Here is a 13,442-nt window from a genome sequence, read left to right as displayed (position 1 = left end):
GAAAGGAAAGGAAAGGAAAGGAAAGGAAAGGAAAGGAAAGGAAAGGAAAGGAAAGGAAAGGAAAGGAAAGGAAAGGAAAGGAAAGGAAAGGAAGAACAGGATGAAAAGGAAAGAAAGGAGACAGGATGAGGAAGGAAAGGGGATTGTTAAAAACTAGATAAAACTGTGAAGGCTTCAGTCAGACACATAAATTAAAATTACGTTTTCTCTGCTCACCCTTTCTTCCTTCTTTCCATTTTCTTTCTTTCTTGGTTCCTTTCTCTTCGCCAAATCCCATATTTCAAATTCAACAAATGAGATACCCATTGTCACAAACATCACCAACTCACAGAATGTACAGAACGCACTCAAACATCACTGAAGTCTTACTAGTTCATAGTAGGAATTCATGTGATCTGGCAAACAAACACTTCCTCTATCAATATTACCCACCTACATTAGACTAAGTAGATCTTTGCAAAATAAATCTTAATAGTTTTTGTTGTTTGTAGATTCCTACAGCAGTTAAATGCCACTTCACCAACCTCTGAAGGCCTTTCCCAACAATGATTAATAACTCACTTTGCCCGTTGTTCTACAAATAGAAACCTGCTACATATACCATTGTTCATAGAAAAAAACATTAGCCTATAGGGAAGTTGTGACCTCACGTCTTACAATAAAATAGCGGTGAGGCGTTGTTAGTTATTTTGAAATAGTCTGTAACAACTCCTGTGAAAGGAAAATTTCTCATAGACAATGCACATGCAAATATGGGTGTGACTGGTTTTTAAAAGAGGCTACCCAATTGTGTTTTAAATCTGTCAGGATAGTTTGCTACTGAAAGGATTTACCAAAAATATTACCTGAATAAAAGTTGCCTTTTATCATCTTATGTTTGAAACTGTACTTAAGGCATTTCACATTTTTTCACACATTTCAGATGTGCACTATGAGCCTAGCACCAGGCAGGCTGTCAGCAACAATGCCAAAGACTAATGAACTCTGAACTGAGTAGCAGAGCAGAGACAACCAGTCTGTAATAAATAAATCTGAGGAGAGCTAGAAGTTGGATTAAACAGCTTTTGTGGTCCTGCCCACATCTTATTGTGTATTTTAAGCAATGATGACCAACAAAACATTGTTGCACATTCCTTCTGATTACGACAATAGGAACAGAATCTAAAAGCAGAAAACCAAGTCTGCACTTCCGCTGATATAAGCACATAGAAAAACTTACTGCAAATACAATGTAAAAATGATTTTAAGAGAAAGACAAACATAACTCAGTGTGAACAAATATACCATGAATAAAACCTCAACCAAGATCTCACCTCATACCAAAAAAAAACCCTAAATCTAGATAAGTCACAGATATAAGAAACCAAAAGCACAGGGCTACTAGGAGAAACACAAAACAGATGAGCTGCAGGTTATGCAGTGTAGATATTTGATGATACATTATATACCTAAATATGTTGGCCTTATCTAACATAAATTTTGTTTCTGCTTTGTAAAGAACTCTGAAAATTAATTAAATACTGTATGTAGTAAGCTTGCTTCACCAAAGTGTCACTTAGCAATTCTGAAGCTATTTTCTGAGTAGCCTGGCTTTCTGCATAAGTAAGTAGTGATGAGCAGACTTCTCAATGTTAGCCAAAGAAAATAAGGAGGGAAACAAATATCACTAAGATATACTACTTTGTAGTAAACAGACCCAAAACTCAGAAGTACCAGAATAATCTTGAACCTTTGTTAAAAATGTAATTAGTGAGTGCATTTGTATGCTTATAGGCCATTTTTCTCTGTATACATGTATACATATACATTTCCCAGACCCTAGAGGTAATACCAAAACATAGCAAGAAGACATCCATTGGCCTGGTCTTTAAATACTATCATTATTAAATAAAAGAGACCCAGGACATCTTATTGGCATATCTGGCTGTAGACCTGGAATAGAGAAATACAAAACCAGAAAGTGCTCCAAGAATGTTCTGAACATTGTCAGGAGGAGCCTGCTTTGAATGAGCAACCAGTGACCAAATGTGAGAGCCTCTGGGCAACAAAGTAAACAATGGTAGCCATGTATTTACTAAATAATTCAAACTAAGAGCCATAGTCTGCACAGATACAAGTCAATAACTGGAGAAAAAGAAAGCCTGTGATGTCAGCTTATCAGCTACTAAATGTGTAAGGAACAACGGGCAGAGAAAAATCAATACATGATAAATCTAGGTAGAAATTTATTAAAGAGCCTTTCCTGGTGGCACATGTCTGCAATCCTGGAATGTGAGAGGCCAAAGAAGACTTCAAGCTGGAGGGCAGTCTATGCTACAAAACTACACCCTATCTCAAAAAAAGAAAAGAAAAGAAAAAAAACTTAAAGAATAACATGTTTGCATAATTTCAAATATCTACCTACAACATACTTTTTAGTTACCAAGGGAACATTCACTTTCCTGGAGAAACTCAACAGATATCACCTAATTAAATGAATAGATCCAACTGGAACTAATTACACTAACTCCTGACAGAATACAAGAACACAAGCTTTTCCATAGATGTGCATTAAACATGCATACCAATATCTAATCATAAAAAATAGATGACCCAAACTGAGAATATTTGTAAAAATTACTTTTGCTCCTAAAAATTATTAAGATTAAGACCTAAAGGAGAAGAAGTGAATACTTCTGGCTTTAAAGAGAGAGAGACTAAACCTATGTAATGAATTGTCCCAATTAGATCCTGAATCAAAAAAAAGACATAAAAAATACTCTATAGTTGATATTTTACTCTATATGCACATAGAAAATATAAGTTGATATTTTACTCTTTATACACATAGAAAATATATTTTTAAAGTTAATAACTTGTCCAAAGTCATACTGCTAGGAAAAAATACCAGAAAGCCAGCTCTGCCTGCCTTTACAATCTCAATAAAAATATCCACATACACTGAATTCAGTTAAAATGGAGCACTGCCTCATATTATTTAATAGGAATACTTAAATGGATCCCTCAGTTGTATCAAAGGTTGGACATTCCAAGTTACCACAGAAAACATTTTCCCTGGACCAGACCTTACTGTCATAGTATTATCTAGCTATAAGTGAAAGAAAACCGTAGGTATATGGTGAATGAGAATTACAATACATGCTATTTTAATTTGCAAACCCTGACTCATGGTGGCAAACGAGCTCAGAGTGCTGCCACAGCTACAGACCCGAGCCCCCACACTTAGGACATGTTCACATACCTTTTCCTAGATGTGTGTTTATGCTCATGTATCTGGCGGTTCCAGTAAGGCTTTTGTGTTCTCTGTATGGTATATGTTTCTTTGTCTCTGGATCAATATATTCCTTTGCCAAACCAAAATCTATGATATGAATGACTTGCTGGGCTTTGTTTCCCGGCCGTCCTATTAAGAAGTTCTCAGGCTTCACATCTCTGTATATCAAGTTCTTTGAGTGGACATACTCCATACGAGAAATCTTAGCAGGAAAAGATAAAAGAATTTTTATTTAGATTTTCACTAACAAACAAAATCATGATAAAACCAAGACAGAACTTTCACAATAAAAATAATAATAAAACAATTAGAAATTGCTTTAAACCTTTAAAGTTAACATGGTGTGTCTTTAGTTCCTCAACGAGCACACACCCATTTATTACTTTAGTCTATGCTGTTACAGACACAGATAAATGAAAGTGTCTGAATTTTAGGTATGCATTTCCTATCAGTAAGTCAAACTCAATCACCATTTTCAGAGGATGCTAGATTACAAAGATGAAAAACTTTAAGGCCTAAAAATAAAGATCTCAAATTTGAAACTAAAGACACATGCATAAAGCTAAGATAATTCTTCCTCAGTTCAACAATCAGGCAATTTTTATAATAAAAACTCAAGAATGTAATTTTATCTTTAAAAAAATTAGCACGAAAAAAATTAACATCATTTATTTTTTTTTCAAAATGGAATCCCCCCCACACAAGATTTTAAAATCTTGAAAATGGAAATTTTTGAATTCCAAGTATAGTAACAAAATACAATTATATTAACCATTTTTCAGATTCTCAACAACAGAACATTAGATATAAGGTAACTATCCCATTGGTGACAATTCTGGTTAACAATGCCATGTCAGCATACAGTACATTGGTCATTCTAGTCTGCTTATTAACAAACTGTGGTTAACATTCCCAAGACCCATGCCTTAATTAAAAATCTTATTAGCATTTTCAAGGTCACAAAAAAATTTAATGCAGTTTTTAATAGTTGTGTGTTACTTTATAACTATTCATAATTTATCCTATTCATCCTGTTAGTTCTACACCATAGGGTATTTCTCGTTATTTTACAATTTTATCTACTACTGTATATAAGATTATAAGTAATCTAAGTATTTTCAATATAAATCTGTAGAAGTAGAATTAATAATGAAGTGAATGAAAACAATTTCAAACATCTGCAGTATACTTATATTAGCATTCACGTCAAACTGTCTAAAAATTATCTCAACTGGCCGGGCAGTGGTGACTCATGCCTTTAATCCCAGCACTTGGGAGACAGAGGCAGGTGGATTTCTTGAGTTCAAGGCCAGCCTGGTCTACAGAGTGAGTTCCAGGGCAGCCAGGGCTACACAGAGAAACCCTGTCTCGAGAAAAAAAAAAAAAAACAAAACAGAAAAACAAAAATTATCTCAACTGTTTTCTCATAGAGTCCCTAAAATTTAAATACTGAAGTATCTCTCATCTGCTTATTTCTTTTTTTATTAGGTCATTAATGTCAACTTCCAAGATTAAGAACTCTGTTTCTGAGGTTTCGAAGTTTTCATCTTATGCAAGAAAAAAGTATTAGAAAAAACTTAACCTTGAAATGTGCATTCTGTCCTTAAAGCAATTAAAATATTAATTTTACATTCTATGCAGACTAGAAAGACAATGTAAAAAGAAAAATAATTTCTATCATATGGGTCTACATGAAAAAAATCAAAAAAATCTTTAATGGAACTTTTAACTTAAATGTATGAACACTTTTACAAATGTTACAAGTGACAACATCTTTAATACCAGGGGGCAGAGGCAGGAGGATCAGTAGTTTAAAACCAGGTTACACATAGGGAGTTAGAGACCAACCCTAGTTACATAAGGAGGGAGGGAAGAAGGGAGGAAGGGAGGAAGGGAGGAAGGGAGGAAGGGAGGAAGGGAGGAAGGGAGGAAGGGAGGAAAGGAGAGAGAGAGGGGGGGAAGGAGAGAGGGAGAGAGGGAGAAAGAGAGAGAGAAGAAAAAGAAAAAGAAGAAGAAGAAGAAGAAGAAGAAGAAGAAGAAGAAGGAGGAGGAGGAAGAGGAGGAGGAGGAGGAGGGGGAGAGAGAGAGAGAGAGAGAAGAAAGAGGGGGCAGACTGAGGACTGGAGCAAGAGAGTGAAGGAGGTGGGAGGAGACTGTAACCAAAGAACTAAGCAGTTGTCCAATCAACTCCCCCTGCTCCACTTACCAGCTGTATAGCTATCATGAGAACTGTTTTAAGAGAAAATGTTCTATCACAGAGATCAAACAAGTCCTCCAAACTCGGTCCCAGTAGTTCCAGCACCATAGCGTTATATTTACCACAAGGGCCAAAATAGTAAACTTGAGGTATACCATCTAGGAAAAAAGAAAAAGCTATTTAATAATTTCATCATTTTAAGTACTAAGCCTTTTCCCCAGAAAACCAGTAAACAATGATTTAAATTTTTCTATTTTTCAAGCACCTTAACAGTTATTTCCCAGAAATACACTAAACATTTCTGATTAAAGCTCCTTCTCTAAACCCACTCCGTGATGTTCACACGGTAGGCCAGCTGCACCTGTGCTGAAGCCGTGTCACTGAGCATCATATAAAGAGTATTTTATTCTCTCTACAACCTCAGCCACTGAGCTTTAGTCTTGTATTTTTATAGACTATAGAAAAGATCCCACTTTTACTGAACAAGGCAGTCACTGTGTCTTTATGAACTCCATGATTGGCATTCTGCAAAACCAACACAAGTATCTTCCTTAGGTGTGGGAAAATTCGTAAGATTTCATTCACCTTTATAGTTAGAGGAATGTGTGTGGGCACATATAATGCATGCATACATACATACATACACACATACACACACACCCACACACACATGTATATGTATAGTCTCTATCAGCAGATCTTAGGTTAATCAAAAAGCAGACTGTGTGTCTAGATGGATCTAACCTTATCTCATCACCTTTAAAAAAGCAGCTCAAGAAATCCAAAGTGAGAGCTTGTCTAGGTAGCCTTAAAGAAACAAGCCCCATGTTATGAAGAGATCCACGTCCAGGAGGAAAGCCTCTAAGAGCTGAAGGCCTCAATTCTATGCTCATTAGAAATCGACATGGGGTGGGCAGGGGCAGGAGGAGAGGAGGATGTGATGCGTCAGTGCAGACCACATTCATAGCCCAGATGCACACCCTGATTTTAGCACTGCTACTCTCAACAGCAGCTGAGTTCTCTGAGCTGAACTATGAAATAATGTTTCATGTTTTAACACACTAACAATTCATTATAAAGTTATAGACAATAACAAAACCTGAAAGTCTGACATTCTTATTTTAAAAAATAACAAATTCCCAATAGATATCTATGTACTAAATAACCTATTTACCTTAATGCAACATGTATAAATGTTTAATGTGGAGAAATGAGGCTTTTTTCTTTTTCTTAACCACAAATACTTGTTTTCCTTTCAAAATATTTAGGAAGGCTTTTTTTCGGGGGGGGGGGTCTTTTCATACAAGTTTTAAAACAAAATCCTTTCCATTCTCTCTAATGAAGACTTTGGAAACCGGTTAATTCTTGCCAACCCTATAAACCTGAGCACCAATTTCTGTCGGGGCAGAAGAGAGAGCCCTGAAGTATAAGGCAGCACAACCCCTTCTCCCCTGCCCTGAAGTGCATCAATGCTGCTGGGTGTCTGCGTGCCTGCCACTCGGCCTCCTGTGGCTCTCAAGAGCAGCGGTTTATGCAAGAGCAGCATTTTTCAAGTGTCAAGATTAATGACACGGCATGACAGAAGGAATGGAATAAGACAACTGCGACAGGCACAGGAACAGAAACAAGTACGCATGCACATGCTCTCCAGAACCAGCCAGCATCCTCCATGTCTGTCAGCACTGCACACGCTGCCTAGTGTAAGCAACTCTACTACAATTACCCATCATATGTGTTAAGACTTACTAAAGCTCACTCCAACTAAAGTTCTGTTTTGACTAAAATAAATCATATACAGTAAGAGTTTAGAGGTATAGACAAGACCCAGAACTGCTACTGGGACTTTTCAATAATAGCTCTCAGCTACAGTTTTTAAAGTTCTTCCCACAATAGTATTTTCTCCTCCACAGCACTGAAAGTTGCTAATCTCTATGTTCCCAATTTAACAATCTCTAGGAAAACATTTCACTCTAGTTTGTTCCTTTAGAGCATCAGAATTTGTCAGATCTAGGACATAAAAATGAACAGATTGTGAAGTTCCTTAATGCCAGACTACATACAAGTGGGCTTCTCTACTTCCTTCCAATTCAAAACCACATTCTCATACTTAATGTTGTAGAGAACTGACCCCTGAACAAGTACCAAAAATTCTAGGTCACTGCATGACAGTATTTTGCTGTCAGTTTTTCAACATTTTCAAATGCTACCCCAAATGGGAAAACGCTTATGGAACATCACTCCTTATTCATTAAACAACTGTTGAGCACTGATGAGATCTTAATAGGACTGACTTAGGTATTATGCATATAAAAGCAAATAAGACACCATAACAGAAGAGTTTGACCATAAATGCAAAGTTGGGGGTTAACATTAAAATACCCACCAATGTAACTCACTACAATAACAGGATAGGGAAAAGCCATTTTATAACGAAAAAAAAAAAAAAAAAAAACCCTCTAACACAACTCTCAGCATAATTTGAAACATAAGCTGTTTAAGTCCAATAAAGCAAAGCTTTGATCAGCTGTAAGCCAGCACCATACTTAATGGTGAAAGACTAATGTCCACTCTGAACTCTTCGATTCAACCATGCTTTAGCAGAACAAAGAATAAAAATGAATTCCCTCACACTAAAATCCCATGTTACCAAATAATAGACTTCTTTATCTGACCTGTCAAGATACCAGGAAAATTTTCTAAAATGGGCTAGTTTCGACCAGCATGATGTTTAAGGGCCTTCTGCTTTAATCTTTACTCAAATGATGTAACATAATTTGACATTATGAGTAAGCCATGTGTCTACTGTTTTGACACCCCTCTATTACCTTATGAGGGAAGTAACTCGGAAATGCCTGTCTGTTTCATGTTCCTTGTTACTGGGGGAGGGGCTCATTTGTTTATATGTCTGTTTATCTGTTTGTTTTTGCTTTTCTCTGTGTATAAAACCACTATCTTCTGTTTAGTTCACCAAAATACTTAATTGTATTTTATGGAAATAAATGTTTCAGATCTGTAATACTGGCATTCTACAAAGCTGGGGCAGGAAAACCACAAGTCTTATCTAGGCTGTAAGTGTAAGACACTAATGCAATCTTTTGTTTCAGTTTGGTTTTCAAGACAGGTTCTCATTACATAGCCTTGGCTGGCCTGGAACTCATTACGCAGGCTGGCCTCCTACTCAAGAGATGCATCTGCCTCTGCGTCCTCAGTGCTGGAATCTAAGGTGTGCACATGGCCACCATACCTGAGGAAAAAACTGGGCTTGGATGGAATTTTGCCGAGTATTCATAAGGTCCTGGTTTTAATCTCTAACGTGGGTTAAAGCATGGTCTATTCTAAGCTGGATGGTGACTTACATCCACCTGTAACCCCAGCACTGAGGAAGAACAGCAGGAGGGTCTGGAGTTCAAGATCATCCTCCAATAAAACAAAAATCCAGAAACTGTTGAAGCCCTATCCTTTGACAAGCATAACAAACAAAGCATCCTTAAGAATGAATGCACAGAGAAACTCTTCAAGACAAACTGACAAAAGTGTTACCAAGGACTCCCTCCACCCAAAAACAATAAAAAAATTTAAGCAAGGGGTAATTACAATTTTACAAAAATTGTATCTACTAAGATACCTTTAATAATTTTATAATACTTAAAGATTATACTGACAAAGTTCTGGTGATACTATTATGGTGCAATATGGACAGTGAAACAGGTCAATATATGAAATACATTCATGTTAATAAAACAGCATTTTCCGAGAGATCAAGAGATGCAAAATCATAGCTGGGGAAGTGAATTTTAACACACATACTCAGGGTGAAAGCCTCGAACTTTACATTGTAACTAAACTTTAAGGAACTACCATTTTTTATACTTTGGTATAGGGTCTGGTTTGAGTGTAAAATATCCTCCTCCATATACACACTGAGCTTGTGTATTTGAACACTTGGTCCCTAGTCAGTGGTGCTGCTTTAGAAGTTTCTTCCTGAAGAAGGAGAAACTTTGGAATTCACAGATGGGATGTAGAATACTGGGGTCAGGGTTTAGGGCTATATTACTTTCTGGTCTGTTTCTTCTGCAATGAAAAAAAATAACTAATACACTATTATCCATCATTTAAAAGCCAAATAACTCATCAAAGCTGTTTCAATATGAGGCCTGAAAACAACAAAGGCGTGTAAACAACACCGGTCTATGAGACCATTTCTGGAAACAACCACTATTAAAATTATTTAATAAAGTCAAGGAGGGTGTTATTTACCTTTTTCACTCTGATTTTCTAACAAGTTAATAGTAAGTTGTTGCTCTTTTTGTTTTTTAAAGATTTATTTACTACTATATGTAAATACACTGTAGCTGACTTCAGACACACCAGAAGAGGGCATCAGATCTCATTACAGGTGATTGTGAGCCACCATGTGGTTGATAGGATTCGAACTTAGGACCTTTGGAAGAGCAGTGAGTGCTCTTACCTGCTGAGCCATCTTGCCAGCCCAATAGTAAGTTTTCCTGGACACATGCTATCACAATGAACTGAAGATATGAGAAGCTGGCTGTTTTCTGTTAAACTGGATATTTAAAATATTTGCAAAACACTTGAAGCAATGACAACATTCTCATTCATCTATATTGAAAGGGAAAGTTCAATTTGATTTTTTAAATGTTTCGATTATTACTGTAAAGGACAATTTGGAAACTTTTTAATATTTAGTATTTACTTGAATTTCTTGTTGATCCAATCCACAACAAAAGGTTCCTGAGATTCTAAAAAAATCTTAAAGGCATAAATGACCCTCAGCAGGAAATATCTGAGATGTGCCACCTAAAGAGACTTGGTACTGAAAGTCCTCTCATCCAAGCATCACAGTGTGTAGAGGGGAGTGACGGGAGACTTTCTTAAATTTCTCCTTCTTGTTTTGGGAGCAGATCTCCTACGTTGTCCAGGATGAGTTCAAACTCGTGACTGATTCTTCTGCCTCAAACTTCTGAGTGGCAGGATCATAGGCATAGTTAATGTACATTTGTTTGCTAAATTGTGATTGTGAAAAGCATGATCAGGAAACTATGAAAAAGATGAATTTTAGATATCAATGACATTTACAGGGCTTACAACATAACCAAAATTCTCAAAAAGTATAATTAAAATCCCATACATTATAGAATCATCCCATTCACTTCACAGCAAACAGAGCTAAATAATGTAAGACAGTGTAAGCAGAAGTGTGGAAAACCAGATGGAAACGGGGAAAGAATAAAGGTCCTGACTTTTTCACAGGACAGGATCAAGAAGGCAGAGGGGCAGGCAGCAGGAAGAAGGAAGGGAGGGTTTTCTAATTTCTTAGAAGACAATACTATGAAGTTATAATTTTAGTAACAGCCACTGTTGCTATCACCAAAGTATTGTTTAGATCTACATAATTCAAAAAACCTCAAAAAGCCAAGTTACTCGCATATAGGGAACAATGTTTCCCATATGAATATGGAAAATATTGAAAGTTATAGATTAATAATGTGGTAGAATATAGAAGTCTCTCTGTAAAGAGGAGCCAACTGGTGGCAGGAAATTCCCTGCAAGGCAGGGACATTAAACTGGAGTGCCACTAGACACTCACTGGGAAAGAGAGCATTCCATTACAAGAATACCGATGTGAATTTCATGAAGTCATTGTTTTTAAATAGCTGAGTAGTACTCCATTGTGTAGATGTACAACATTTTCTGTATCTATTCCTCTGTTGAGGGACATCTGGGTTCTTTCCAGCTTCTGGCTATTATAAATAAGGCTGCTATGAATATAGTGGAGCATGTGTCCTTATTACATGGTAGCGCATCTTCTGGGTATATGCCCAGGAATGGTATAGCTGAGTTTTCAGGTAGAACTATTTCTAATTTTATGAGGAACTGCCAGACTGATTTTCAGAGTGGTTGTACCAGCTTACAATTCCACAAGCAATGAAGGTATGTTCCTCTTTCTCCACATCCTCGCCAGCATCTGCTGTCACCTGAGTTTTTTGATCTTAGCCACTCTGATTGGTGTGAGGTGAAATCTCAGGGTTGTTTTGATTTGCATTTCCCTGATGACTAAGGATATTGAACAATTCTTTAGGTGCTTCTGGGCCATTCAAGATTTCTCAGTTGAGAATTCTGTTTAGCTCTGTACCCCATTTTTAATAGGGTTATTTGGTTCTCTGGAGTCTAACTTCTTGAGCTCTTTGTATATTTTGGAAATCAGCCCTCTACTGGATGCAGGGTTGGTAAAGATCTTTTCCCAATCATGAAATCTTCAGGCAAATGGATGGAACTAGAAAATACCATCCTCAGTGAGGTAACCCAGACACAAAACAACACACATGGTATGTATACACTGGTAAGTGGATATTAACCCAAAAGTTCAGAATACCCATGATATAACTCACAGACCATATGAAGCTTAACAAGAAGGAAAACCAAAGTGTAGATGTTTCAGTCCTATTTAAAAGGGAGTACAAGGGGGCTGGAGAGATGGCTCAGTGGGTAAGAGCACTGACTGCTCTTTCAAAGGTCCTGAGTTCAATTCCCAGCAACCACATGGTAGCTTACAACCATCCATAATGAGATCTGACACCCTCTTCTGCAACTACAGTGTACAATAATAAATAAATCTTTAAAAAAAAAAGGGGGGGTGGTACAAAATAATCACAGGAGGTAGGAGGGAGGGACCTGGGATCAAGAGGGGAAAGGAGGGAAAAAATGGGGAGTACAGGACCAGGTATGAAAAGTTATAAAAGAGAAATCCAGAGGGTCTAGATATATGTAGCAATGGTGGGCAATGGCAGGGCGGGGGGTGGAGGGGGGGTGTGGGGGATGGGACTAGGGTTAGCCACAAGAAAGTCCCAGACACCAGGAAAGTGAGAGGTTCCCAGGACCCAACAAGGATGACATTGGTCAAAATACCCAACAACAAAGGGAGATGGAATCTGTAGAGATCACCTCCAGTAGATAGGCAGTCCCCAGTTAAGGGACGAGGCCACCCAACCATCTCAAAATGTTTAACCAATTTTTAACTGTTACTGTCTAAAGGAAATACAGGGACAAAAATGGAGCAGACACTGAAGGAAAGGCCATCCAGAGGCCACCCCACCCAGGATCAATCCCATGTACAGACACCAACCCTAGACACTATTGTTAATGCCAAGAAGCACTTGCTGATTGGAGCCTGGTATAGCTGTTCCCTGAGAAGCTCTGCCAGCACCTGACCAATAAAGATGCAGATACTCACAACCAACCATCAGACTGAGCATGGGGATCCCAATGGAAGAGCTAGGAGAAGAACTTAAGGAGCTGAAGGGGATTGCAACCCCAAAGAACAATATCAACTAACCAAACCCCTCCCACTCCCCAGTGTTCCCAGGGACTAAACCATCAACCAAAGTATACACAGAGGGATCCATGGCTCCAGCTGCAGAGGATGGCCTTATCTGACATCAGTGAGCAGGGAGGCCCTTGGTCCTGTGGAGGCTTGATGCCTCAGTGAAGAGGTGAGGCAGGAGTGGGTGGGTGGGTGGAGAAGCACCCTCATAGAGACAAAGGGGTGGGGGATGGGATGGGGGGTTGTAGAGGGGAGACAGGGAAGGGAGGACAACATATGAGATGTAAATAAATAAAATAACCAATAAAAAAAGAATACAGATGTAAAAACAATAGCCTTCTTAAGTAACAATGGTAGGCTTAAAACAACTAGAAAGCGGACAGTAGAAAGAGAAAGAATATGCTCAGTAACATTAAACAGAGTGTGAATAAATGCCTTACTGACACGCATAACACACATGATTAATGAAAACAATTCAAGTCATAGCAGTAGAACTGACAAAAGAGTCACTGAAGAAAACACAAACTGAAATACAACTGGAAATGAAAACTCAGGAAGTTCACACACACACACACACACACACACACACACACAGACACACACACACACACACACACACACACACACAC

The 13,442-nt window shown here is 37.8% G+C and overlaps 1 protein-coding gene across 8 annotated transcripts in view; it reads right to left on the bottom strand.

Annotated features, from left to right (window-relative positions):
- Positions 1 to 13,442, bottom strand: part of Csnk1g3 (casein kinase 1 gamma 3) — an 87,936-nt gene that overhangs the window by 34,332 nt on the left and 40,162 nt on the right. For all 8 annotated transcript variants that reach the window (XM_029546806.1, XM_029546807.1, XM_021214387.1 and 5 more), the window contains exons 5-6: positions 5,481 to 5,629; positions 3,242 to 3,476 (exon numbers count right to left, since the gene is read on the bottom strand). In XM_029546806.1, the coding sequence (XP_029402666.1) occupies positions 3,242 to 3,476; positions 5,481 to 5,629 (384 nt within the window). The remainder of the gene's footprint in view (positions 1 to 3,241; positions 3,477 to 5,480; positions 5,630 to 13,442) is intronic.

The sequence above is a fragment of the Mus pahari genome, chromosome 15 (assembly GCF_900095145.1).
Source record: "Mus pahari chromosome 15, PAHARI_EIJ_v1.1, whole genome shotgun sequence".
Lineage (NCBI taxonomy): Eukaryota > Metazoa > Chordata > Mammalia > Rodentia > Muridae > Mus > Mus pahari.
The sequence above is the reverse complement of the archived record's forward strand: the minus strand, read 5'-3'. Positions and strand labels throughout refer to the sequence as shown.